This window comes from Rhinatrema bivittatum, chromosome 8 (assembly GCF_901001135.1).
Source record: "Rhinatrema bivittatum chromosome 8, aRhiBiv1.1, whole genome shotgun sequence".
Lineage (NCBI taxonomy): Eukaryota > Metazoa > Chordata > Amphibia > Gymnophiona > Rhinatrematidae > Rhinatrema > Rhinatrema bivittatum.
Genome location: NC_042622.1, coordinates 150236218 through 150264031, shown reverse-complemented (window position 1 = coordinate 150264031; position 27814 = coordinate 150236218). Strand labels below are relative to the sequence as shown.

General features: G+C 41.1%; 1 protein-coding gene across 2 annotated transcripts in view; it reads right to left on the bottom strand.

Moving 5' to 3' along the window:
• SPTBN2 (spectrin beta, non-erythrocytic 2) overlaps positions 1-27814 on the bottom strand; it is a 411931-nt gene that overhangs the window by 272034 nt on the left and 112083 nt on the right. For both annotated transcript variants that reach the window (XM_029611250.1, XM_029611248.1), the window contains exon 2: positions 1496-1647. In XM_029611250.1, the coding sequence (XP_029467110.1) occupies positions 1496-1647 (152 nt within the window). The remainder of the gene's footprint in view (positions 1-1495; positions 1648-27814) is intronic.

Sequence of the window (27814 nt, the reverse complement as noted above, 5' to 3'; positions counted from 1 at the left end):
TATAAAGACCCATCTAGTTTGCCCAGTTTACTTCCTGCTACAGAGTGACCCTCCTGTGGGGATAGGAGGATGAGAGAGCAGACACCTCAGAGAAGAAAACAATTGCTCTCCTCTTTTTTCCAGCACTTTCCTTCCTATTCACTGCAGGCTGCCTCACGGGAAGGGGGCTGAAGCAGTATGGAGATTGAGATTCAGGGCACTGGCCAATAGATTTGGGGCATGAGTCTGTGTGCCCATGACTAGCGATGATCCTGAACAGGTATAACTTTGGGTGAGGAAACTCGTGAATATACTCTGACAATCACCCAAGGATTTTCAAAGCAAATTTATGCACTTAAGTTCACTTGGAAAATCTTTGGAAAAGCCTGTATGCAATGTACCTGCAAACTTTACTGCTATGTGGACTGTTCGAAAACTACCCTCCCTACAGTATGGGCAAGACATCAGCCTTACAAAAATAATAATGGCATACTAAAGAAACTCAAACCAAAATCCAGGCACAGCTTTGAAGGAGCAGTAGGAAATACCCAAGGCCTTCTTCCTGAAGATCATTACCTTCACTTTGTGTGATCTAAAACATAGGAACTACAATAGAAAATAATCTGGCTCTAAACCAAGAACTCTTCACCCTTCAGATTTAACTGGTCAAAACTAGGTGGAGGGATAGCTGTCCTAAATGAAGACACCATCCCTGTGGTCAGCGATAGTGATCTCTTAGCCAAGCCAATCCCTTCCCTCCCAAATCCTGAGATTTAAAACCCCACCTTCCCCTAGGCCATAATACTCTCCCTCTCTCCAAACGCCAGCAGCTAAATTTCCACCCCCTGAAGCAATGATCCCCTTCCTTAACCCCCTCCATCCCCTAGATGCCTGCGACCACCCGCACCCCTCTGGAATCTCACATCACGATTGAGGAGGGTCTTGCATTTTTATAAACAGGAGGAACGTGATCTCTCTCCTGCCACCACCAGTGACAGATACTGAATGACATTGTATAGCAACAAGCGGCATTATTGAGCACAAGTGTATAGTGCCAGCAGGAGAGAGAGATCACATCAATCCTGACTACAAAAAATGCAAGACCCTCTGGAATCATAAGGTGAGATTATGAAGAGAAGTGAGTGATTATGATCATTTTCTTGGTGAGAGATCATTATATCAGGTAGAGGAGTGAGGAAGAAAGGACAGGGATCATAGTTCGGGGCTGTGTGAAGGAGAGAGAAGATAGTGACTTGGGTAAGAAGTGGGGTTTTAAAAGTCTTGGAGTTCGGGAGGAAGGGGGCTGGAGTGGCTCTGGGGGGAAACAGTTGAATTGGACAACTTTAGGTACCCATTTTCAGCTAGGATGAGAAGCTTACATCTAAGCAGACAAAATTTGGCCACCTTGATGAAGCACTGAGCCTTGGTTGAAATAGGCTTCTATGTTACTATGTTACCAAATATAGTCTGTGGAAATGGTTATTCTTCAACAATTAAGCCAGCCCCTTGGACTCACCAGTTGCTCACCAGACAGCACCTCCAGCAGGCGGATCAGCATGCGTCCATCTCGAAGGTCATTGTAGAGGTCCGAAATGCGGCAGGTTACCCGAGCTAGGTGAGAATTCACCCATTTTGTGAAAGTCTTCTTCTGCACAGCCTCTCGCTCATCTGGGGAGAAGGAAGAGGAGATTACTGTCAGAGTAGGGCCTGGAAAAAGTATAGCAAGGCCAGGACAATTACTGTACTATGAGAATGGAACACACTGTTCCCTCTCCTGACCCCAAAATATTAACTCCCCCAAACTCACAGACTCCTGTCACAAACACAAGCACTCATGCTTGGACATCTATCCATGCACAGACACTAACACCACACAACCAAATACTCCAAATCACAATCATTTTTCAGGGAAAGAGTCTTTCACACACAATCACAGAAAGAGTTGTCACTCATATGATTGGGTGACTAGAGAATCAGATCAAGGATAAGCACTTGATGCGGTTTATTTGGATTTCAGCAAAGCTTTTGACCCTGTTCCGCATAGAAGGCTCATGAATAAAATGAGCAGCCTAGGAGTGGGTCCTAAGATGGTGGAATGGATTAGAAATTGGTTGACTGACAGATAACAGCACATGGTGGTAAATGGAACTCATTCTGAGGAGAAAAGAGGATAAATTGAGTGCCTTAGGGATTGATTCTACAGCCAGTTTTATTCAATATCTTTGAGTTATATTGCAAAGGGGTTAAAAAGAAAGGTTTTTCTTTTCGCAAATGTATCTAAAATCTACAACACAAGAGAGACAATGAAAAAAGATTTAAGAAAGCTTGAGGAATAGTCAAAGCTAGGATTCAAAGCCAAGAAGAGCAGTCATGCATTTGGGGTATAGTAATCTAAAGGAGGCTCATGTGTTGGAAGGCAAGAGACTGATGTGTATAGACCAGGGGAGAGACCTTGGGGTGATAGTATCTGATGATGTGAAGGTAGCAAAGCAATGTGATAAGGCGGTGACTAAGGCCAGAGGGAAGCTGTGCTGCATAGAGAGAGGCAAAAAAGGAGGAGATAACGCCATTGTACAAGTCATTGGTGAAGCCTCACCAGGATTACTGTGTTCATTTCTAAAGACCATATCTCAAAAAGGATAATGATAGGATAGAAGTGGCAGAGAAAGGCAACCAAAATGGTGTGGGGACTACATCAAAAAACATTTGTGAAGAGACTTGAGGACCTAAATATGAATACTGTAGAGGAGAGAAAAGGCAGGGAGTTGGGGTGAGAGATATGATACAAACTTTAAATACTTGAAACAGTGGAAAGGAAACTGTAGAACCTGCGGTCATGATATGAAACTCCAAGGGGTAGTCTCAGAAACAATGTCAGGGAATATTTTTTCATAGAAAGGATGGTGGATGCAGGTAATGCCCTCCTGGAAGAGGTAGTGAAAACAAGAATGGTAACTGAATTCAGAAGGGTGTGGGATAAGCATAGAGGATCTCTAATGGCTACAGGACAAAAATGGAGAAACCTGTGGTAAATTTTGGTATATCATTTCTGCACTGAGTGGCACTTACATTTCTAAACAGAAGGTATGGGGGAGTAACCTGCACAGAGCAGCATTTCCAACCCTAAACAGAAGGTATGGGGATAACCTGCACAGGTATGGGGATAACCCGCACAGCTAACTATAGCCAGCTAACTATAGCCAGCTAACTTTAAGTCCTTTGGCCCGACTAGGCTTAGCCAGCTAAGTTATCTGGCTAACTCTGAATATTGGAGTTAGCCAGCTAATTGAGGCCCAGATTTGTCAAACTGCTTGTAAATTTCACAGAAATTTGGCGCATTAGCAGCCGCAATAAAAAAAAAAGGGGGCTTGTTTAGGAAAATTTCTTAAATATCATATCACATAGGTAAATTTCATAACCCACGATAAAATCCTGTATTGTCGGACAAAGTATTACAGTATTGCAACGCATTAGCGCACCGCTCGACCAAACAGGGAGATACGTGCAAAATTCTGTCCGGCACGTGCCGAGCGGATTTTAAAAGCCAACCAAGTACATGCATATCTCCCGCTGTATGCGCACATGTGAAAAAGTATAGAAAAAGGTGTGGAGCGTAGGCCTGTGGGGGGAGGCCAATAGATGTGCATATATATATATATATATATATATATATATATTTATTTACGTGCACAGGCGTGTGCTGGGGTCCCCTGCCTTGTAACTTTACTTCTGCTATGGATGGAGCGTAAGGCATAAAAGACAAAAATCTAGGATATTCAGTGGGCAATTACAGGTTGAGGATAACAGGGGAAAAGGAAGACATATAAACTAAGGGATTAGGAAGTTCTACCCTCACCCAGGCAAACTGGGAACAAACTGCTGAAACTGACCATGGCATTGGCGTGTGTCCCTTTTAGCTTATAACTTTAAATTAGCCAAAGTAACCACATACACAAACCATCAGAGTGCTGTGTCTTTCATGCAGTCCAAAGGCTATTCAGAAAACCAATCAAAAATTTCAATTATCATCTTCTCGTTTCCTCTCAACGCCCCCTTGCAGCCCAGAAAACATCCATGTGAATACCTATCCCATCCTTAAAATACCCCCACTTACATGGTGGAAGCGGGATTTGTGCATACATGTGTGCATCCATTTCAAATAGTATGTGTGTCCAACCTATATCATGCATGCATATACACGTGTATGTAATACAATGGCTGCAAACATTATAATATAGGCGTATATATGCGTGCATGCTATAACATAGGCTGAAAGCGCGTATATGTGCGCCCTATTTAAAATGGATGCGCACATGGTGTGCAAAACCCACTTCCATTGCAGAAGTGGGCCAGTGAAGCAGCCAGTTTCCCATTACTAGTACACTTCTCCTAACACTGAAGATTTAGGAAGACAAGGCAGGTAAGAAAAGGGTTTTTTTTCTGGCCCAGCAGGGTTGTACAGGTGTGGGTCAGAAAAGTCCTGTTTTATCGCTCGTGATAATAGTCACAACAACATTCGCTAAGATGCGACATAAACTGTTTCCCCCTCTACAGCACAAAAAAATGGTGTAGTTAAATCCGATGTTAAATCCTGTGTTAGTGGGAGTTATTTTTCCGCAAAGGAGTCCCCCGTTTGCATAATTTTCTAGCTTTTGCATACTCATTATCATATTTGTAAGCAAACACTCAACGCAATAAAGATCAGGCATTTATCGTGTGTTAGACCCCTTTTATCATGGCATAAGGCCTAATGTGATTTGATGAATGACCCTGTCAGGCAGCTAACTCAACTCCTCCCAAATACGCCCCTAACTCAGGCCTAGTGGAATGATGAGCCGCAGCCAGAAAAAGGGTGGGGGGAGCGATAGTGTGCACCTGGCTACATTGCAGCAGTACGTTTTCGCCTTCTGCGGTTGAGGCCGTGACACACACCATGGCTTCCCATAGCGCCCCTGCAAAACGTGTAGTTATTTCCAGCGCTACTGCTGGCAATAATGTGTAAAACATTATCACCCGCAGTGCAACCAGGACCAACATTTTTTAAATCCCGCCTAAACCCCTTCTCTTTCCCGCTTTTAAATGTTATCGTCGCAATGCAGTTGTTATTGTGTTTTGAAAAGTGACCCTGTAAGCCAGCTAAATTCTTATCAACTGGCTAGAATTTAGATGGATATGTGTTCTGAGTTAGCCAGCTAAATGCTTCTGAATATGGACCTCATTATTAGTAGTGTAAAGGCTGGAAAGCGATTAATAAGTTTTATAAATAAATAAATCAATGAGCATAAAACAAACAATATTACAATAGAAGCTCGAAAACTGCAACAATAAGAGAAAAACAGAAATGAAAGACATCAAAATAAAATGTTTAGAATGAACACAAAGAATTTGTACAGGGAACTGGGGAACAACATAAGTGCACTTAAATTACCATCAAATAAAGCCCAAACAGAAAAGTTCTGGAAAAACTTATGAGTATCTGAAAACCCTATGAAGCATACCAGAGAAGCATAATGGCTGTCCAGTATACAGGAGAACATGGAAATGGCAAATATAAAAACTATAGAATAGCTGGAAATTTAAATTTAAAAAAATAGAGCTTTTCGATCATGGGATGTTACTTCAAAGATGGTATCCTATTGTGTATTCACTATCACACAGTGGCTCACCCATAACAAGCTAGCTCTGAACTTAGTTAAAACAGAAGTCCTAGTACTGCAGCATGGCAATCTGTCGCCCACTCCTCAGTCTATGTTAATTGAAAATTTGAAAATAAAGGTTGCCACTTCCATAAAGAGCTTAGGTGTGATAACAGATCAAGGGCTGCTTTTAATGGCCAAATAAAATCTGTAGTAAGGTCAGGCTTCTACAAGTTGCTTGTTTTACATAATTTAAAACCAGTACTTCCTGCAGCAGATAGTCGCGCTGTAGTACAGGCCCTAATCTTGCATCTTCTTGATTACTGAGTTGTTTATATCTTGGCTTGTCTCTAATGCTTGGCTTGTCTCTAATGCTGAAAGACCTTCACTGGTTGCCAACTGCCTCGAGGGTCCTGCACAAAACCTTAATGCTGGCTCATAAACTTATGGCAATGGAATGCTTTTCTTGGGTGAATGCTCTGCTCCATCTGTATGACCCGTCTCGAACTTTACAATCTTTGCAAAGTGGACTTCTAGATGTGCCCTCTATTCACCAGGCATGGCTTATTGAAACTAGAGAAAGAGCCTTTTTGGTGGCCGCTTCTGTGCTTTGGAATACCATCCCCCATGAATTGTATCTGATGAGCTGTACAAAGTCATTTAAAATTATGTTGAAGACCTATCTTTTCAGGCTTGCATTTGATTAAATTAGTAATAAGGCATTTTCTATAACACTGTATGACGTCTATTTTGTTTGTTATGTTTCATGGCTCTTTTTGATGAGAATTATGTATGTTTTATTGTAAACCGCCCAGGGCTTCGGTTGTGGTAGTATATAAATACAAATAAATAAAATTAATCAATAAACCAGAATTTCAAAGATCCCCAAATTGGAAGAGCCTTTGCGCTGATTCAATGCCTAATTTTTGGCTCAAGCATTTAACATTTTTTCACCAAGACCTAGCAAACTGCAAACATCATTTGATCAAAGGCCAGAACTAACAGCACAATGATTAATAACAGAAAGAATATTCCTTGTTTCAAAGGGAGGCCAAAGTAATGTCCCCCAAAACAACCAACCATTAACTTGTCTACCAACAATCACTGGAATAAATACAGATAGAACATATGATCACAAGGATTCTAACATCAAGGCAATAGAACATAAGGACAAGAGAGAAGTATAAGAAAACAGTTAATGCTGAAAAAAAGCTATCAGAGCTGCTATAAGAAAATTAAGATCTCAGTACAACATGGAATGACTGTAAGAAAATATTTGATAGCATCCCACACTCTTGAATAATAAAGTGTCTTGAAATATGCAAAATAAACATTGAATTAATAGAAAATATCAAACTCACCATAAAAATATAGCAAACTGTACATCATTTGAACTATAAAGATATAGTATTTGTCATTCCTAAGATCAGGACCCAGTAAGTAATATTTCAGGGTTATTCCATTTCTATTCTTGTTATGTTTTGCATCAAATACATTGAGTACTCTTATAAACTCCATGGACTACATATTTAGCTTTAATCCCAGAGAGACAAATGATCCACAGATAACATCAATCATACTGTTTGTAGATGAGTTGAAGCTTTACAGCTTCTGTGATTAGTGGAATAATTTTAAGTGATAAAGAGCAGTGTTTTCTATAAATAGTAGGATGAATTAGCCTTGATCTGTGGGTGGCATCACCCTGCGGTACCGAACAGACTCATCTCTCCAAGCTAGTAGAGCTTTCAGCCCTACTAAGCATGTGCAGAAATCCTGTATAGGTGCTGCCTCAAGAGCCTCCTCAGCCTGTAACATACCTAACTACCCCTGTAGTATCTCATTGCTAACTCATCCTGCTATCTACAGAAAACACTGCTTACGGTAAGCAAACTTGCTTTTTCCTTCAGTAAGCAGGCTGAATTAGCCATGATATGTGGGGAATTGCAAACTGAGGGCTGCAGCGGAGCATTACTGAAAGCAATCCAGACTCCCCTGTGGAAAGTAGATCACTGCAAGAGTACTTTATGCAATACTGCCTGTCCAGAAGGTGCTGTCTGAAGTTGAAAGGTTGTCCAGACAGAAGTAGGACATAAAGGTATGCACTGATGACCATTTGGCAGCCTTGCCAATGTCTTCGAAAGATACTTCTCGCAAATGGGAAATGGAGGAGGCCATGTCTCTGGCCTGATTGGCAGGTTCAAGTCCTGCTGATGTATAGTAGTGCTAAATGCATGCAGCTATTCAGTTGGACAAGGTGTGCTCTGACACTGGAATGTCTAGTGAATTAGCATCAAAAGAGACAATAGGTGTGATGCTGACAATGTGGCTGAGTTCTTCTTTTATAGTAGGCCAATTCAAGATATGGAGGTGCTTCTCACCTTCATGAGCATGTGGCTGTGGCTAAAACATAGGCAAAACTATGCACTGATTGATGTGGAAAGCGGAAACTACTTTCGGTAGAAATTCTGGATGCATACGAAGGACCATCTCATTGTGGAAGAACTACATGTAAGATAGATAGTGGACTAGAGCTTGTAAATTGCTCTGCGTTCTGAAGTTACAGTGACTAGGAAGAATATTTTCCATAAAAGGTACTTCAGTGATGCTATGTTATGTAGTTCAAAGGAAGGTTTAATCAATTAGGCAAGAACAATGTTGAGATCCCATGGTACTGGCAGTTTACAAACAGGAGGGTTCAAGTGCCATAAATGTTTCATGAATTTCACCACCAGAGGATGCTGGGAGACAGGCTTATCGTTTACCGATGTATGATATGTCGCTATGACACTAAGATGTACTCCCCTTCTGAGGACATAGCTAGGCTGGAATTCGATAAGAGGTGTGAGTAAAGGAGAGGGACCTCTGCTCACATGTTTTACACATTATTGCCAGCAGTAGCGCTGGAAATAACTACACGTTTTGCAGGGGCGCTATGGGAGCCATGGTGTGTGTCACGGCCACAACCGCAGTAGGCGGAAACGTACCGCTGCAATGTAGCCAGGTGCACACTATCGCTCCCCCCACCCCTTTTCTGGCTGCGGCTCATCATTCCACTAGGCCTCAGTTAGGGGCGTATTTGGGAGGAGTTGAGTTAGCTGCCTGACAGGGTCATTCATCAAATCACATTAGGCCTTATGCCATGATAAAAGGGGTCTAACACACGATAAATGCCTGATCTTTATTGCGTTGAGTGTTTGCTTACAAATATGATAATGAGTATGCAAAAGCTAGAAAATTATGCAAATGAGGGACTCCTTTGCGGAAAAATAACTCACACTAATACAGGATTTAACATCGGATTTAACAACACCATTTTTTTGTGCTGTAGAGGGGGAAACAGTTTATGCTGCATCATAGCGAATGTTATTGTGACTATTATCACGAGTGATAAAACAGGACTTTTCTGACATGGTCCTCCTTAAGAACCACCCTGCAAGGGATTATGGATAAAGGGAGGTTACCCTCACACTAGTATAAGGCAGTGATGGCTAACCTATGACACGCGTGTCAGAGGTGACACGCCGAGACTTTTTGCTGACACGCGTAGCGTTTTGTGGACTATCGGGAATTTTTTTTTTTTTTATCGGCTGCGCAGAGCCTTTTTTTTAATCGGCTGTGCCGACCCTTTAAAACTAGTTTTTTGTTTTTAATTTTTTATTTATTAAACTTTTCATTTTCAAAAAGATACTACAGAGCATATATCACCTCTCAATCATATTACAAACATTCCCATTTAGAAATATCACCTTAATACACTCTGTAAACCTAGAAAGAAAAAATGTACTAGCAATTACAGAGACTGGCTGACAATAAAGAAGCAGTCTTTAAACATTAATAATATACCAACAGAATTGTGTCTGAACCATATACAATTACAATTTTAACCCCAAATTTAACTAAAGAGAAGTATGGGATTAGGAGTCAAGGTATGTACGTAGTTGTTCAGGCTGGTTAAATACATATCTCGAGTTCTGATATAGTAAAATACATCTACAAGGGAATCTTAAAATGAATTTCGCTCCACGTTGTGTTACTTTATCTCTCATTGTCAAGAATTCTTTTCTTCTTAATTGTGTTCTAAAAGAGACATCGGGAAAGATTCTAATTGGATGGCCATGGAAATTTAAATTCTGGTACCTAAAATATAATCTGAGAATGGCATCCCTCTGAGAAATATCAACAAATTGAACTATTAACGTAGCTCGTGTCTTTATTTCCTTGTCTGATGATCTTTCTAAAAGATCAGACAAATCTGTATCTTCTTTTTGTTCTCCCTGAGTTTGATTTTGTACTTCCGTTCTCCCTGCATTTTGAGTAATATAATATATTCTGGATATTCCTGGCAGAGTTGAATCTGTATATTTCAAAACATTTATAAGATAACTTCTAAATAATTCTCTAGGGGAAAGCAAGTGAGTCTTAGGAAAGTTTAAAACTCTCAAGTTGACCCTCCTAATTTGATTTTCTAATTGGTCTAATTTATCAGATTGCATTTTTCAGATTTAATTAAATTTAATTGAACCTTCTCAATCTCTTCGGTTTTTGTTCCCATATTATTTACCAAACCATCTAATTTCTCTAACTTCGATTGTAATACCTTATTATTACTCAATCCCTCTTGAACTACTTTGGCCAAGTCATTAATGCAAAACTAGTTTTTTATTATTCCCCCCAATGCCCCCGGGCGCAGCGACAGGCAGATCGGCAAGGCCAAGAAAAAGATCGCATTTACACGCGCTGATGCTCCTCCTCCTTCCTGCCTGTTCGTCCCCGGAAGTAAACGTTGCCAGAGCCGCGTGGGCAGGAAGGAGGGGAAGCATCAGAGTGTGCAGAAGTGGAGCAGCACTTGCGTTTACGGGCCGCTGCGAATCTCAAGTTGCAGCGGCCCCAGAAGAAGAAGAGGCCCGGTAGCAGGGCCGCCGTGGCCAGAGAAGATCAGGGCCACCACAGAGCCCATCCTGCGGCGACCCGCGAAGAGGAGGCCCAGAGGTGAGAGAGAGGCTGAGGGTCTGTAGAGGGGGTGTGTGTGTGTGCGTGTTTGAGATGAGTTGAGAGATTGTGTGTGAGAGTGAGGACCTGAATGCTTGCAGAGACAGCATGTGAGAGCCTCTGTGTGTGTGAGAGAGACAGCATGTGACAGTGAGAGCCTGTGCTTGAGCAAGACAGCATGTGGGAGTGAGACACTGAGTGTATGAATGATTGTATGAGACACAGCATGTGACAGTGAGAGCCTGTGTGTGTGTGTGTGAGAGAGAGAAATGCATGTGAGAATGAGAACCTGTGTGTTTGAGGGAAGAAGATGGAGAGAAAAGAAACAGAAAAAAAGACAATATAAAAGGAATTGGCAAAAAAAATAAGAAAGGGAAGGTGGGAAAAAATAAGAAAGGGAAGGTGGGAAAAAAAGCCTGTGACCAACCAATTAGAAAACGAAGATCAGACAGCAAAGGTAAAAAACAAAATAAATTACTTTTTAGTGATTGGCACATGTAATCTTTGGGAATGTGCAAGAATAGCACTTTCTCTATGCGGATCTCACAATGTACGAGATCAGCATGGAGAAAGTGGAAGCCCACGGGGCCTGCACAGAGGAGGCAGCAGAATGGGCTTCAGTGCCAGTAGCAGCAATCGGTGCCTCCCCAATAGCCATGCGGCAGCAGTGACAGTGGCAGCAGAGGAATAAGAGAGGCTCTGAGGTTGCTGGCAAAAGAGAGGGGGGTCTGCCTTTAGGTGTGTGCATATGAATGAATGGGACTCTGCATGGGGGTATATGTGTGTGAATGCATAGGTGCCTGCCTGCCTGGGGGTGTGTGTGTGTGTGTGTGAGAATGAATTGGTGCCTGCCTGGAGGATGGAGCGGGAGTGGTGTGCGAATGACTGGGAGCCTGCCTGGGTGTGTGTGTTTGTGTGTATGTGAGGGAGCCAGTGAGTGTGAGAGCATGAGTGTGTATGAGAAAATCCAGGGGAGTAAGAGTTGTGGGGGGGGTGGAGGGGGAGAGAGTGTTTTAATTGAAGATTTAGCCAATGAAATTCAGCAACAAAAAAGTCACTAAGCAGGTAAGGTAGAGAATTATTTGTTTTTGCTTTATTAATAAATACAGAACATATATTAAAATTATAACTTTTTGTTATTAATATTACAGCTACAAATATCACAAAATTATAGATTTTTCTAGAAGTGACAGACCACCTGAGTTATGCTCGTTTTTTTAATGAATTTTGACACACTGAGCGCAAAAGGTTGGCCATCACTGGTATAAGGTGTCAGGGATCAGAAGGGTTGGAGAGGCCCCAGAGAGAAAGAAGGAAGCCATTGAATATTGAGAATTGTAAGTTAAGGTCTGCAAAGGTAAGCAGCCTTTTGTGCTATACTTTTCTGTTGTTGTAAATAATGTTTGTGTGTGCAAACAGCCAGAAACTCCCTCCATCTGTCCTCCTGGCTGTTTCCCCAAACCATGGCCACTCCCATTTACCACACACCCTTTATTGGACTGAGAATGTTCAGGAGAATCAGGTTCAAAAACTCGGCCAGATTTTGGTGGGTCTGTTGGGACAATTTTGTTTGTCGACATTCCCTCTGGCAAAGCCAACCAGGCTGCTGCTGATGTTGTTGCCTTTGTAGTTGCACGGGATACATATGATACTGATGAAAATATCAATACAGATGTTTGTGATAGTAACGCCTCCTATAGGAGAAGGCGGGCAGTCTCGCTGCTCTCAGAGGGTCTAGCACTATGGGTAAAGACTCAACAGTTATAGTCTCCTCTTTTATTTGAATAACTCTCTAAGTTTTTCTCCAAACAGGTTGTCCCTTAAGCAAGGAAGATCCAACAGCTTTTCATGAATATCGTCTCGGATGCTGCTGGCCCGAAGCCATGCCATGTGCCTTGCTCCAATAGAAGCCGCTCATGTTCTTCCCACAGAGTCAAAAGACTCATAAACTGAATGTAAGAGATGCTGAATGGCTTCTTTTAAGTCCAGCAGAGGCTGTGGTGAAAAGATCTTCCCAGGCTCAGAGCAAATGAAAGACTTCAGTTTTTGTACACAGGCATGGATATAATGAATCATGTCAAACCAATGATAAGTTATATGGGTAGTTAGCATATAACTCTAGAATACTTTTTTTTACCAAAGCTGTCCAGGAGCTTGTGGTCTTTTCCTGGTAGAGAGTTTTTCTTGGCCTTCTTAAGCCACAACCACTACCTGGTGCAACAGGTGCACCATTTCCGCCTTCTATATTTGAGATCCAGTTTTCTGGCAACTGTTATGTCAGATATGGGCGTTTCCTACATTTTCATTTGCAGGTTATCTAAAAGGACTTGCATTGGTAGAACCACTGGTTCTGATGGAATGTCTAGAATGTGAAGGAGACCAATCACCTCCGTTCCAGGATCTTTGTCCTTTTGAACATTGATATTAAGGGCAGTGCCAAATTTCTCAACAAATTTGGAATAAGATAGGACTTCAGGAGGAGATGAATAGTCTGGCAACTCTGAAAACATATCAGAGGTAATACCCCATGGAACATCTAGGCAAGTCCACTGAAAATGGGCCACAATCACCCTGAAGAATGAGGTTATAGAGGCAGGTAACCAGGATGATTCGGCAAGGGGAGAACAACTCCTGAATAAGAAGAATCTGCAGCAACTGAAGATGATGGTATGAGTCAAAGCCATAGGGAAAGGGGAATGTAATTGAGGAAAAGATGCAGTAGATTCTTCAGAAAGTGATGCAAAGTCCTGATTATTTCTATCACTTGATCAATCGTGTGCTGAGTTTTTTGAGCTGGTGTAGTAGGAGGAGCATCTTTCTTTGATACCTAAATGGGCTCCTGTTAGAGGACAGCGGAACAATGGAACAAATAGGATTTGTGGTGAGACATAAGCTTTGTGAGAGCAACTATGAGATTAGAAGTGTTCTGGTAATAGGAGGTGGTAAACGCAGAACTGGTCTTTGAAACAGAGAATTGAGTGGGTAAGGCCACAAACAAAATTTGGGATTTCAAAAGACATGGAGGCATAGAATATTTGGTTTTAGTAGAAGAATTTTGCAAGACTGGATCAAAAGTGGAGAAGTACACAGACCTGGAGTGTTTGGGACTCTTCTGAGAAAAAGAGGCAGAATGCATTGAGGTAGCCCGGTGTGGGCCACATGGAGATTCCTCATGCGTTGAGTTCATCAAATAAAGAGGTGTAAAATGGAGTGAATTGCAGCTCTGATCAGCAGATAGGGGAGTTTTGAAGGAGCTACAGTTCAACTTCTTTTCTCACGAGACAGTGGAGTCTGCACTCCAGGAGGAGGATTTCCTGCTACTTTTCTGGGCTTGACACTGGCCTTCTATTTTTGCTGTTTTTGCAGTTTGCTTGATCATGGTTGGGCCCCAAACAGCGGTAACAGAACTTATGTCCATTAGTAATGGACATTATCCAGCCACACTCACAACTTTTCAAATCACTAACTACAGGTTTTTTCTTTGCTGACATATCTGGCTCCTGAGGTGTTCCTGAATTTTCTGTGTCTGAGACGACTAAAATTTCTCTTCACTTATTACTACTTTTCTTTTTCTAATAGCAATGAAAAGTGTTGTTTGGGTTGCTGCTGAGGCAGCAAGGCAATAGAAACATAAGATAAAGAGTGAAAATAGAAAAATTTGTAAGGAGAGACTTTTGCTCATACAAAAAAAGACTGAGGATGCTCTTCAGGCAACACCCGCACAGGAATCCCAGTGCATGCTCAGTAGACCTCAAAGCTCTACTAGCTTGGACAGATGAGTCCGTTAGGTGTTGCCAGATAACGTCACCCACATATCATGGCTTATTCAGCCTGCTTATCAATGGAAAATGACAGGCTAACATATGGCCTAGACAAATGTGCTACGGAGACCTTGGTTAGAAGAAAACTAACCAAATCTGAAAATATCTCTCTAAGGGCTGTACTATAAAGGATCTTAATCAGGAAGGTTTATTTATTTATAATTCAAATTTGATTGCCCGCTTCACATCATGAACCCCAAAACGGATTACAATAATGAAAAATAAATCAAAATTTTATATATAAAGGAGGATGTTGGGGAGATACCCTTGAAAATCATCTCTGGACTGGTGACAATTCAGATGAACTGACTCAAATCATGGTGAACCTGGAAGATGGCCAGATTGACAAACTGAAAAGTAGCAAATCACCTGGCCCGAATGGTATACACCCCAGGTTTCTGAAAGAACTAAAAAATCATCCATTGTACCAGAAGACCAGTGGCCAATGTAACCCCGATGTTATGCTCAGGCTTGTGGACCCTTAGGCCGACGGAAGGATAGCGTTAATAACCACATTTCACAATGTTATTTATACTTGTATATAACTATCTGATCTTCATTTCCTCTCTCATTCCAAGTTATTGTTTTCCTTGTTATATGTAACTGCTTTTCTGCACTTTTGTTTAAATGGTAAAGTTTATTATAATTTCACCCCTGTTTCTTGTGAACCAGCATGATGGGACCACCGTCTTGAATGTTGGTATATAAAAAACTTAAATAAATAAATAAAATAAATATACCTTGGAATTCGTTATCAGAAGATGTGGTTAAGACAGTTAGTGTAGCCAGCTTTAGATAAGTTCCTGGAGGAGAAGTTCATAAACTGCTTTTAATCAATAGGGAAAAGTCAGTGCTTGTTGCCAGCATTAGTAGCATGGGATGTATTTAATGTCTGAGTACTTGCCAGTTACTTGTAACTTGGATTGCCTGCTGTTGGAGACAGAATACTGGGTTTGATGGACCCTTGGTCTGACCCAGTATAGCATATCTTATGTTCTTATAAAGTACACACAATCACTTATAAATCAAGAGGTCCAAATTCAAATCATTTACCCAGCTAACTCAGAAGTTAGCCAGTTAAATGAATATATGGGCACATATCTGGCTAAATTGTAGCCCCCTAATAAGTTAGGGATCTAGAATTTAGCCAACTAAGGGCCAAATTCATGAAAGCTTTTCTCCCATTTTGTGTCAATAGGAAAAAACCCTTAGTGAATCAGGTACTAAGTTAGGAGAATTCCGGGGATGTAACTGGGAGAAACTGAATTAGCTGGCTAAGTTAATTGGCTAACTCCAATATTCAGAGTAAACTGGATGACTTAGCTGGCTATGTCTATTCATGCCAAAGAGCTGCCCTAAAGTTAGGCAGCTATAGTTGGCCGGCTAACTTTAAGATAGTCAGCTATATTCAATAGTGCAGTTTTACTATTGAATATTTTGCTAGCCAGACTGTACCTGAATATGGATCTCTATAGATATAATATATGTTTCTTTTCTTTAAAACCAAACCCCAAACTCCCAACTACCTCACATACAATGATTAAACAATAATCCTCCCATCACCTCCACCTTCCAACCACCCAATCTAGGAGTAGATGAAGATGCAACACAAAACACTGAGACAAAAAATCAGCAAAGAGTACTACAGCAGACTGAAACAAATATACTGAATGGTACAATAACAACATGGAAAAGATACAATCCATCAATCAGTTTGCAATCTCTGCAGACTCATACAACTTTGGAATCAAACTGGCTCTACGAAAGATCTCAACCAATTGGATATATAAACCAAAAACTTCTCCATGCTAAAGGAGGTATGGATCTCATAGAAACAGATTTTACATGGAGAACTATTGTCGTAAGCCTGAAAGCATACTTAACATCAACACCCAAATACTCAAAAAATGATGACGTGTGAAAGTAAAGGGCTACAATCTCCATCCTTAAACTTGGGCAGGCATTTCAATAAATAGAAGGAGTGAAAATCCACCAGCAACAGAATTTTCAAAACAAACTCTGTAAAGATAGTTGGACCAGCAAATAAGGAATAACAAGTTGCAAATGCACTAATACAGTGGGAAATACAAAGTGTATACTTCAACAGCCATACTAAGATCAAAACCTGGCCCAGGAATGGCTGAAAAGTGGTTAACTTAAACCTAAAGATAAAAAGATCGCTAACTGCAGCTCAGGACAGTGGACTAAGGACAATATGGTTAGATTAAGCATAAGGGAAAAAACAGCAAACTAGACAAATAAAGACCCTGAGGCACAAAACTGTAAATGGTTACACATCTCATTCCTAGCTGTGATGTGCTGATGTCAGAAGTCTTGTATATAGAAAGATGCAATAAGGTAACATGAATCATGCACGGAAACTGTGAAAATGCTATAGTATTGGAAAAACACTACGACCCTGACAGAATTGCAGTGAACAAAGAAGTTGGGATCATATGGGACTTTCCAGTTCCAATTGTTAAAAAGCTTGATGCTGTAAAACTGGACACAGTGGTAAAAGAGAATAACAGAAGAACTGCATTGCTGACAGAAGTGGCAGTTCTAAGTGACTACATATTGAGAGAGAGAGAAGGTGATCAAATACCAAGAGATGCAATCAGAGACCAAGAAAATGTGGCAGAAAAATACAGAAATAAAGCAGAGTTGCTTATCTGTGATAGGTGTTCTCTGAAGACAGCATATAAGTGACATCACCCGATGGAGCCCAGCCTGGAACCTTTATGTCAAAGCTTCTGGAACTCTGACTGTGTTTCACTGGGCACCATACCACGCATCCACACGGGGACCACTTCAGTCCTGTTCCTCAGCATTATAAGATGAAACCAACTCCAAGAGGAAGAAGGCGGGCTTTGTAAGAATTACTGCCCAAAAAGATCATTTAAAATGATGTTGGAGGGATAAAATTTTCCTCTATAAAGAAAAGTTAAAAAATTGAAAAAAAAAATTCATACAATACTTGTTACTTTAAAGACTGTGGCAACTGAGAAACAACGTGAATCACCCCATGATTAAGCATATTGAGCAAGCAATACAAACAATGAGTGTTTTGAACGTTAAAACGCTTTCGCAGCGTAAGTGTGCAAGTGCTCAAGGATGAGGTTTTAACACGTTGTCCTACTCATTTCTATAGGTGATTATTTTCTTTTTTTTTGTCACAATTTCTATCACATATTGAACCAGTTTTTTTATTTTGTAGTGCAAAAAGATCCCCCGTCACAAGTAAGCAAATCTGCTTTCTCTGAGGACAAACAGGATGGCAGTCTTAACAAGTGCTCCAAATGAAAAAAGAGGAAACAGTGCCAATGGACACAACAATAATTATTTTTGTTGACAACAGCTTTTTTTTTCATTTTATCTGTCTATGAGGGGCAGCCTGGAACAAAAACAATGGGTCCTAGGAGGGAGTGGAGTTGGGTTCTACACTTCAAAGCAGACTTGCCAAACCTACTGTTGCATTGGGAGTCCCTGTTCAAACAGTAGTGTGATGTATGTTTAAAGCTTGTGAACTGCCATACTCATGAGAGTATGCAGTAAACAAATAATTTTAAAGAAAAGTAAATAAATAAATAAAATAAATGTGAATGCATGGAGAGAAGTTTCACATTGCAGTCCTGCAGATCTCCTCCATGGGGACCATTCTTAGGTGAGCCACTGATGCTGCCATAGCTCAGAGAGAGTAAGCCACAAGAGTCAGGCTTGTCTGGGCAAAACAGAAGGCGATATACAATCTAGGATAATAATTATATATTGATATCCCAAGCAATTTTTTCTAAGGTAATAGCAGTGCACATTGGACCTATAGAAATTTCTGATCATGCCTTAATTTGGATAATCTTTACTTGGGGGATGTTTCAGAGAGATATTGGAGGTATCCTGCTTATTTTTATGAAGATCAGAGTATTAAAGAATTTCTGGTCAAGAATTGGACAGATTTCCAGACAAGCAATATAGAACATAGGGCTACCCCAGCATTATTCTGGGAACCTGGCAAGGTGGAATGCAGGGTGATATCATAGGTTACACTGCTCAAAGGAAGACAGACCTAGATAAACGCCTTTTAAGACTGGAGAAATAGGTGCGAAAGAAGAAACATTTGTTAGCTGTGAACCCATCTGCTCTAACTACATTGCATCACAGATAGAGTTGAAAGGGAGAAAAAATAATTATGCTTTACTATAAATATAAATTATTTTGTCATGGGAAGCAACAAGGGAAGCTGCTTACCTCTTTGATTAAAAGTTGGTCTGAATGAAGATTTGTAAATGCAATGAAAGACAGTAACAGTAAGCTGGTACATTCTGGAGAGCAAGTACATAAGAACAAAAGAAGAAAATAAGTGAATATGGTTTTCTATGATTTTTACAAACTGCTCTATACTGAGGGAGAACACAATATTGAGCTAGGAGATAAGTATTTAAGGGAGATGAATATGCCAAAAATCAATTAAACATAATTGGGATTGCTTAATGCTCTCATTATTTTACCGGAAATATGAGTGGGTATCAAACAGGACCAGATGGTTTTGGAGGGGAATTTTACAAGATATTACAAGAACAATTGGTTATGTCACTGGGGGTGATGTTCAAAAGTGTCATTGGACAGGGGTTCTTCCCTTCTGATTCAAATATGGCTTTAATACTGAAACCTGATAAAGATCCTTCAATGCCAGAATCATACAGACCAATCTCCTTAATACATTTTGATCTAAAACTACTGGCAAAAGTGATAGCAAATAGTCTTGCAGGTATAATGCCAGATTTGATATTAGATATTCAGGTAGGCTTTTGTATAAGGAAGACACATTGAGATCTATATTCAAAAGCCATTTAGACGGATAAGTGAAGAGTTATCCATCTAAGTTATTCTGATGAGGAGAAAGAGGAGTCTGCAGGAGGATAAGGCTAGAAGCTTGTATCTGACTGCCACAAGGAAGGGGGGTTAGAAGGAGAGGAAGAGAGAGAGAAAGAAATGGGAAAGAGGAAGTGAAAGATGGAAAGTGAGAGTAAACTTGGAAGGGGCAGAGAAAGGGAAGAAGAGGAAGGCGAAAGGATGGAAAGTGGGAGACTGGAAAAGTTTGAGCTTTAAAGTAATTCATGGCCTTGGTCTGTTATATTTAATAGAGAAGATCAAAAATTATAAACTGGCCTGCTGTTTTCATTCCAGTGATGATCGCAACTCTGTATTTGTTCTTTAAAGGAATACAGATTAATTAGAACAAGAAAATGCGCCTTTAGTTTGCACCCCCTCCTTATGGAGAACTCTCTGTAAAGAGTTGAAGCTTGAGGACAATTATTTTCATTTTAGGTGCTTAATGAAAACCCATTTGTTTCAGAAAGCTTTCTGTTAATTCTAGACAGTATTTTAACAATTGGTATTAGTTCTTTTTCCTTGCTCTATAGTTTTATTATATTGCTTTTTATGAATTTTTTATAAATATTTTAGTAGTTTTTTAATTATCATTTTTAAACATAACAAATAAAGCATTATAAAGGAACTAAAGCATTATTTATTTATTTATTTATTTATTATTTGTATATACCGACATTCGATCTCAATTGAGATATCACATCGGTTTACATTCAGGTATTAAGAATATATAAAGCATAAAGATAATTGTACATACCCAAATGTTGCCCAGTCCACAATTATGAGGGGTTAGGATTTTCAGTACTAAGAAATATGGCTATCTACTAAATCTAAAGGGAAACAGGAAAAAACATAGAGGTACTAAGACATCCTCCTCAGTTCTAGGACTTCAAGGATTAACAGAGGTACAATGCAGAGCGAGAAGCTACAACATGCATGACAAAATAGAGAGACTTGAAAACACAGTTAGGCACCTTACTTTACAGTTTATAAAAAAATCCCCTGCTACACCTTTGGATTTATTCAGAAGATATAAGGTGGAAGTGTTAAAGATTCCTGAGAAATCTCTCCCTTTTCCTCCCCATTTCTAGAGTTTGTACCCCCTCCCCCCCTTCTTTTTTTAAAGAGAGAAATGGATCAGAGTCAGAGCTCACAGCTCTCATTTGATTTTTTAAATCTGACTCAGATTCTGGAGGGAGAAGATGAGAAACGGATTTGTGCTACTTTGTATTGGAGCCAGATAGATGTTCTCTGTTTGTTTTTTGAATATTGGGAGACCCAATTTCTGTAAATGTAAAATAAGGGTATTTCCAGATGTAGCCAAGGGCACTGTTATTCTCGGTGGTCCGAGGGCACTGCACTCACTTCCCCAACCGTGCCAACTTCTCGGGTTCCCGACACAGTGCACATGGCCTTCTCACAGCAGGCCATCACACTTCAGCACAGCAAGCCACCGCAAACATGCCATGCAGCAGGACTCTGCCAACTCCAGCTGGTCCCGCCCCTGACATTGCCATCCTTAAAGGGTCCATGGCAGGAAAAGGCCAGGATGCCTCCTGATGATGTCATGGATTCAGGCCTACAAAAGACCAGGGCTAACACTCTACCAGCAACAGGTCCCACTACCTGAGCGTACAGCTGTTGCTAGTGTCTTCAGCATCTTTTCAGCCCAGCCTTGTCTTCAGCATCTTGTCTTCAAGCCAGCCTGGTCTTCTGTGTCTTGTCCTCAGTGTCTCATCTTCAGGTTCAGTATTATCTCAATATTCCTTGCCTTCTGTGCCTCTCCTTGCCTGACCATCCTTCCAATCTGCTCCTGCTTCCCTTCGGATGGATACCTGGATTGACCTAGGCCTGACCTCGGATTATGTTTGACCGCTCCCACAACTACCACCTGCTTCTCGATACATCAGACTGCCACCTACCTCTGACCTTCACCCAGACCTTGGACTTATCTGACCTCTGCCTACCTACGACCCTGCTATCCAAGGATCTCTTCTTCTGCCCTCAGCACCTAAGACCTGCTGGCCCCAGCACCCAAAGGCTCAACCCGAGGGGAATGAGGGCTGGTACAGGCAAAGCTCCAGTTGGGTATCTGCTTCTTCCAGATCCACCTGCTGATAGTGGGAACTTGCAGAGCTCCTCCATGCAGGTTGTGCCAATCCTGCCTCAGCCCAAGGCCCACAAACATAACAGCTATGCAGAAGAAGCAAAAACAGTTTTTCTTTTACTAAGACCTAGAGTTTTACAAATTGGGAATCGTTTTTACTTAATTTTCCTTGTAAATGTGCAGTTAGGTATATTTTCTATGACCCCTTTAATCTCACTTCCCCTTAGTAACAAGGTTTTAGTACTTTACATCTGCTGTATTGATTGGATAGAACTTTTAATTTATTTGTATTATTTTCTATTAATGTTATTTTGTTTGCCTTTATTTTTATTGTGTTGTACATCACTCAAGATACCAGACGGGTGAATAAGAAATATAATTAAATAAATAAATAAAATACATAACTGATTTTGGGAGGTAGGGAGGTTGATGGTAGGTTACATATTTTAATTTATATGTTCATCTACCCAGCACAGAAATTTGTATTCTCAGGGACTATGCAATCATTGATGTATGGGTTCTTGGGGAATACTTCAGCAGTGAAGCGTATTTTCTTAGGGAGTACTGTGTGTCTCATTGCCACTTATGAGAACCAGTCTATGACCACAGAACCTAATCTGGATAATAGCTGGAATAACAAGTCCATAGATTCACTGAATCAGCCTATTTCTGATGATATAGAGCTGTCAGGTTATTACGGTCTCAGTACTAGCACAGCTGTAGACCAATAAAAATCTGTTTTTACATAATTCAGTTGACTGGTAAAATAAATCAATAAGATTCCCTCCACTTTTTCATTTTGGCTATTATTTCACACTATAAAAATGGATAAAGATGATCAAAGCTCCTTCTGCTCAGTTGCTTCCACTGTTATAAATCTAAATAACTCAGGGAGCACTACTGTTCTGATCGTCATCAGAGCCATCATACAAACATCACACAGATATATACAAAGCATGACATTCAAAGTACAGACAGCTGAAGAATGAATCTTCAAGAGAGTTCCCAGGCTGGCATTACATTAATATATAGCAAGTTTGCTTACCGTAAATGGTGTTGTCAATAGATAGCAGGATGAATTAGCCATGATCTTTGGGTATCATCATCCAGCGGCACTGAATGGACTCATCTCTCCTAGCTAGTAGAGCTTTCAACTCTACTGAGCATGTGTGGGAGTTCCCATGTAAGCAATGCCTTGAGAGCCTCCTCAGTCTATATCATAGCTAAATATAGCCAAGTAGTTGAATCTCTAGGGAGGTGGATGGACATGTCATGGTTAATTCATCCTGTTATCTACAGAAAACACCATTAACAGTAAACAAACTTGCTTTTTCTGTCAACAAGTAGGCTGAATTAGCTTTGATCTGTGGGGTGTCCCAGCTGAGGGGTGCAGCGGAGCATTTACTGAATAAGCAACCCAGACTCCAGTGTGGAGAGTAGACTACTGTGAGAACAGGTTACACAAAATTGCTTGTCTGAAGATACTGTCAGTCCTTGAAAGGTTGTTTAGACAGCAATGGGATTTAAAGGTTGCATCTGACCAAGATGCAGCTTTGCAAATGTACTCGAAGGATACTATCCTAAGATGAGCAACAAGAGAAGGCAGAGCACTGAGCTGATGAGCTTCAACTAAGTCTGATCTGCAATCCTGATAAGGTGTAGCAGTGCTGAACACATTCCGCTATCCAGGTGGACAATGTATGTTAGGCGACTTTAACACTAAATCTGTTAGTGTCGCATGCGACGAATAGATGCAAAGCCTGGTAATGCGGTTGAATTCTTTTCTTATACTAGATGAAGACTCTTACATTCTAAGTTATGAAGGGCTCTTTCTCCTTCATGGATATGCAATCTTGGAAATAAGGTAGAGAGTAAGATGGATTGATAAGGAATGCTGAGACAACATTTGGTAGAAAATTTGGATGAGTGGGAAGAATTCAATCTTCAAGAATTCAATCAAACCAAGTTCAATCTTCCTGTTTATTGTAAGACAATATTTTGTCATGGTTATTGTTTAAAATGTAAACTGACTTGATTAGTAATTCTGTTACTGGAAAATCAGTATATAAAAGTGCTAAATAAAATAAATAAATAAATAAGAATTACCCTATCATGGAAAAATTGTATGGCATATAGTAGACATGAGCTTGAAGCATGCTGACCATTGTAGCTGAGGTAACTGAGGTGAGGAACCGTACTTCCCTTGTCAAGAACTGAAGAGAATTTTTCTGCAATTTCCCAAAAGGTGGCCCCATGCATTGAAAAAGGACAACATTCAAATCCTACAGAAGGGATGTTTTTTGTGCCAGGGGCTAAATCCAGCACAAGCCTTTCATAAAGCCAGATATCAGTGGATGAGGAGAGATGGGTTTAGTGTATACTTGAATGTGGTAAAAAGCCATTAAGGTGTTATGATGTACTTTCATCGGCAATGTGGCAATGCCTGAGTCATAAAGAAGGAGCAAGTACATTAGCAAGTGCTTGGGTGCACAAGAAAATGGGTCCAATGATTTGTGTCGATACCATTTAGAATATCCAATCCAGTTGAAGAATAGCACTCTCTGGTGGTTGACATGCAAGCTGGAACCAAAATGTTCTCATTTGCTCTACACAAAGAGAAATGAGCAAGTACTGAGAATTCAACATCCAAACTACTGAATTGAGGTATAGTAGGTCTGAATGATAGAGCATTCCTTCACCCTGAGTTAAAGTAGGATCTGTCCCCAGGTGTATGGGGACACTGCTGGAAAGTTGTATGAGATATGCAAACTAGGTCTGTCCGGGCTATGCTGAAGCCATAAGAAGCAAATGAGCATGGACTTGTAGAGGCTTTTATGCTGCCCTGGCAATCAGCAGTAGCGATGTAAAAGAGTCCATGAGGTTTGCCCCCCAATTGAGGAGGAAAGCATCCTGAGCCAGTCTGAGATCACTGAGTATAACTGAGGAAAAATTGATCTAATTTTCTGTTCTGCTGTGATGCAAACAGGTCAATCAACAGCCGACCCCCTAAAATGAATAGAATGTCACTTGTTGAGTGTCACAAAGACCACTCTTGCAGTTGTAATATTCTGTTGAGGTGATCCATCAGCATGTTGTAGACTCCTGGAAGATAGGTAGCTTGTAGGCTAATGTCTGGTTGCGCACTCCCCAATCTTTAATGGTTCCTTGCAGAGAAGCCATTATTCTGCACCTGTTTAGTGACATAAAAACATAGGAACCTGGTAGGCTGTTTGAAGTAACAGGCTCTTCTCTCAAATATACATGAACTTTGATAAAGTGTATCTGATCTCCCTTAATTCATGCAGATTGATCTGATAATGGCTCTGCTCGTAAGACCCTGTGCCCTTGGATCAGAATGATCCTGATCCCATGTGAATATTCCCCCCTTTTGAGGTGTCCATCGCTAGCAAAACTTGATAAGGAAAGAGCATGAAGGGGCGCCCCATCCTGAATCACGCAGGAGTTCTACCACTAGAGTAACTCTTGCCTTGCAAACCTGGATTATGGTGGATAATGCTTGGGTCAGCTAATCTCATTAAGAGCAGAAGATAATGGATATAAAGGAGGATTAGTGACACCATGTGCAATGGCTGCAACCATATGATGCAATGAGAATCGCTCCAGCTATCACGCTGTGAGAGGTTAGTTCTTTGTGTATGAGCGATATCATAATGTACGCCCGATCCATCATCAGAAACGCTCTCTCCTTCATTGAGTCTAATCCATGCTTAAATGAATTTCATTCTCTGAGCAGGTTAAGAACATAAGAACATGCCATACTGGGTCAGACCAAGGGTCCATCAAGCCCAGCATCCTGTTTCCAACAGTGGCCAATCCAGGCCATAAGAACCTGGCAAGTACCCAAAAACTAAGACTATTCTATTTTACTGTTGCTAATAATAGCAGTGGCTATTTTCTAAGTCAACTTAATTAATAGCAGGTAATGCTAGATTTGATTTCTTGAAATTGACTAGAAAAGTCCAAATTTTGTAGAAGATGGGCTGTCTTCTGTAGGGAAAGCAATGCTTATTCTCAAGAGCTCATTGCAAGTAGACAGTTGCCCAGTTACTAGAAAAAACTTGAATCTCTTGGTGATGGAGATGTGCAGCTACCACTATAAGGCTCAAGAAGTGGTCAAAGGTTTGGCAGCTGGTATTCAAAGCCAACAGCTGCAGAGTCATGCATTTGGGGTGCAAAACTCCAAAGGAACTGTATGTGATGAGGGGCAAAAGACTGATGTGCATGGACCAGAAAAGAGACCTCAATATGATAATGTTTGAAGTTCTGAAGATAGCGAACCAATGTGGCAAGGAGGTGATTAAGGCCAGAGAGATGCTGGGCTACACAGAGAAAGGCATAAGCAGCAGGGAAAAAGAGGTGGTAATGTACAGGCCTCACCTAAAGTATTGTGTTCAGATCTGGAGACCGTATCTCAAAAAAGACAGAGATATTATTGAAGCGGTCCAAAGAACGATAATCACAATGGTGTGGGGTCTGCAGCAGAAGAGTTTTGAGCTGAGGCTGAAGGACCTAAATATGTATACCCTGGAAGAGAAGCGAGACAGAGGAGATATAATACAAAATTTTAAATACCTGAAAGGTATTTGCACAAAAATCAAGTCTTTTCCAGTGGAAAAGAAAACTGTAGAACTAGGGGTTTAGTTATCACTGAGTTGCCCTCTGACACCATCAAAAGGCTCAGGATATGTGAGTACAGTCTAGGAAAAGGCAAGAGTCTGGATGTCCCTTGTAATGGGTGCCAGTTCCTTCACAGAAGTTTTAGCAAGTGCTGGTTTGAGTAAAATCTCTAGTTCCCAAGATCTTTGTTCCAATGTTCCAGGAAAATCCTGGGATCCCCCTTCTAGGTTTATCCAGAACCAGTCCAGGGTAAACTTTGCTGCTTCTCTCAGGAGCTTCTCACAGATAAGAGCCCCTCTATTTGTCTCAGTATAACATTCAGCAAACCAGATTTCAAAAAAACAGACATGGCACCTCTCAAAGTTCTGAAATTCCTTAGGGCTGCCCCCAAACTCTGCAGGGTGTGCAGAACAGTCACAATCTCCAAATTCCATACACTATAGAGAGTCTTAACAGTAAATTGTGTGTCACAGTCTGTTTCAGTTTGAAAGTCACAGGTTCTTTTTTTTTTTATTCATAGCACAAAAACCAGGGCTGGAATCGAGTCAGGATTTGCAAGTACAATCTGGAGCAGCAGCACAGCCTGCAAGGTGTGGCAAGTTGCTTAGGAAGCTTTTGTGAGCACTCTGGCTGTAGCTAATTAGCACTCTGGCTGTTTCTCTCCAGCACTGCATACAAACAAAAAAAATTTATAAAATTAAATCCTAGCTCTGTCAGAGCACTAGGTAAACTTAACTTAATTTTGCTAACTAGCCCAGATCAGGGATAGATCCCTTTAAGTCTGAAAATCAAACGCATATAAAAACACAAGGGTTGCAGCTTACAAATGCAGGAAAAATAAAAAACATTTGAGTTTTGCGTGCTTTTGACCTCTGATCAGCTCACTGTAAAAACTAGAGCAGAGTAGGGGTTTGCCAGGATGTTGTCAGGCACAATGGCACTTGCAGCACACTGACCCAGAAATAAGGCATAGATTTTAAAAGGTGCGCACGCACATGGCCGCACCAATTTTATAACATGTGCATGTTATAAAATTGGGTGGCTGCGCGCACATGTGCACCAGATTTTATAATCCGTGCGTGCATGCATGTGCGGTGCAAGCAAGGGGGCTGTACTTTAGCGACGTCCGCACGGCGATGCAATCGGCACTTCCCCAGTTCCCTCCCAGTCTACTCCAATTAAGAAGCGGACTGGGAGGGAACGTCCCTAACTCCTGCCTACCCTTCCTTCCCTTTCCTCTCTCCTCCCTACCCCCTAAGCCTATCCTACCTTATCTTTTTTTTTTGTTACTTACTGCTCCTCTGGAGCAGAAGTAATTTATGCACACCAGCCAGCCTCTGAACCGCCCTGCCCCGCCCAGAACACACCTCCCCGGCCCGCCCCTTTTTCAGGCCCCGGCACTTATTTGCATACCGGAGTTTACACGCATGGCCAGGCCTGTTTGAAAATTCGCCCAGCTTGCGCAAGGCCCAGCTACGCGCAAAAACCTGCAGCCACCACTGGAGCCGAGAGCATACTTCCATCGGTAAGTGGAGGCGAATCGAATAGTCTTGAGGCAGTGGATTCCAACGTGACAGTAGAGAGCATAGAAGTGGTCGAATATATGCCTTCATCCACGGCACTACTTCCAGGATTGCCGCCATCAAACCAAGGACTTGAAGATAGCTGCACACCATCGGGCATATTGTGTTCATTAACAGACACACTTGGGACATCAATTTCCTTATCCACATGGTCAGGAGGAAGACCTTGCCGTG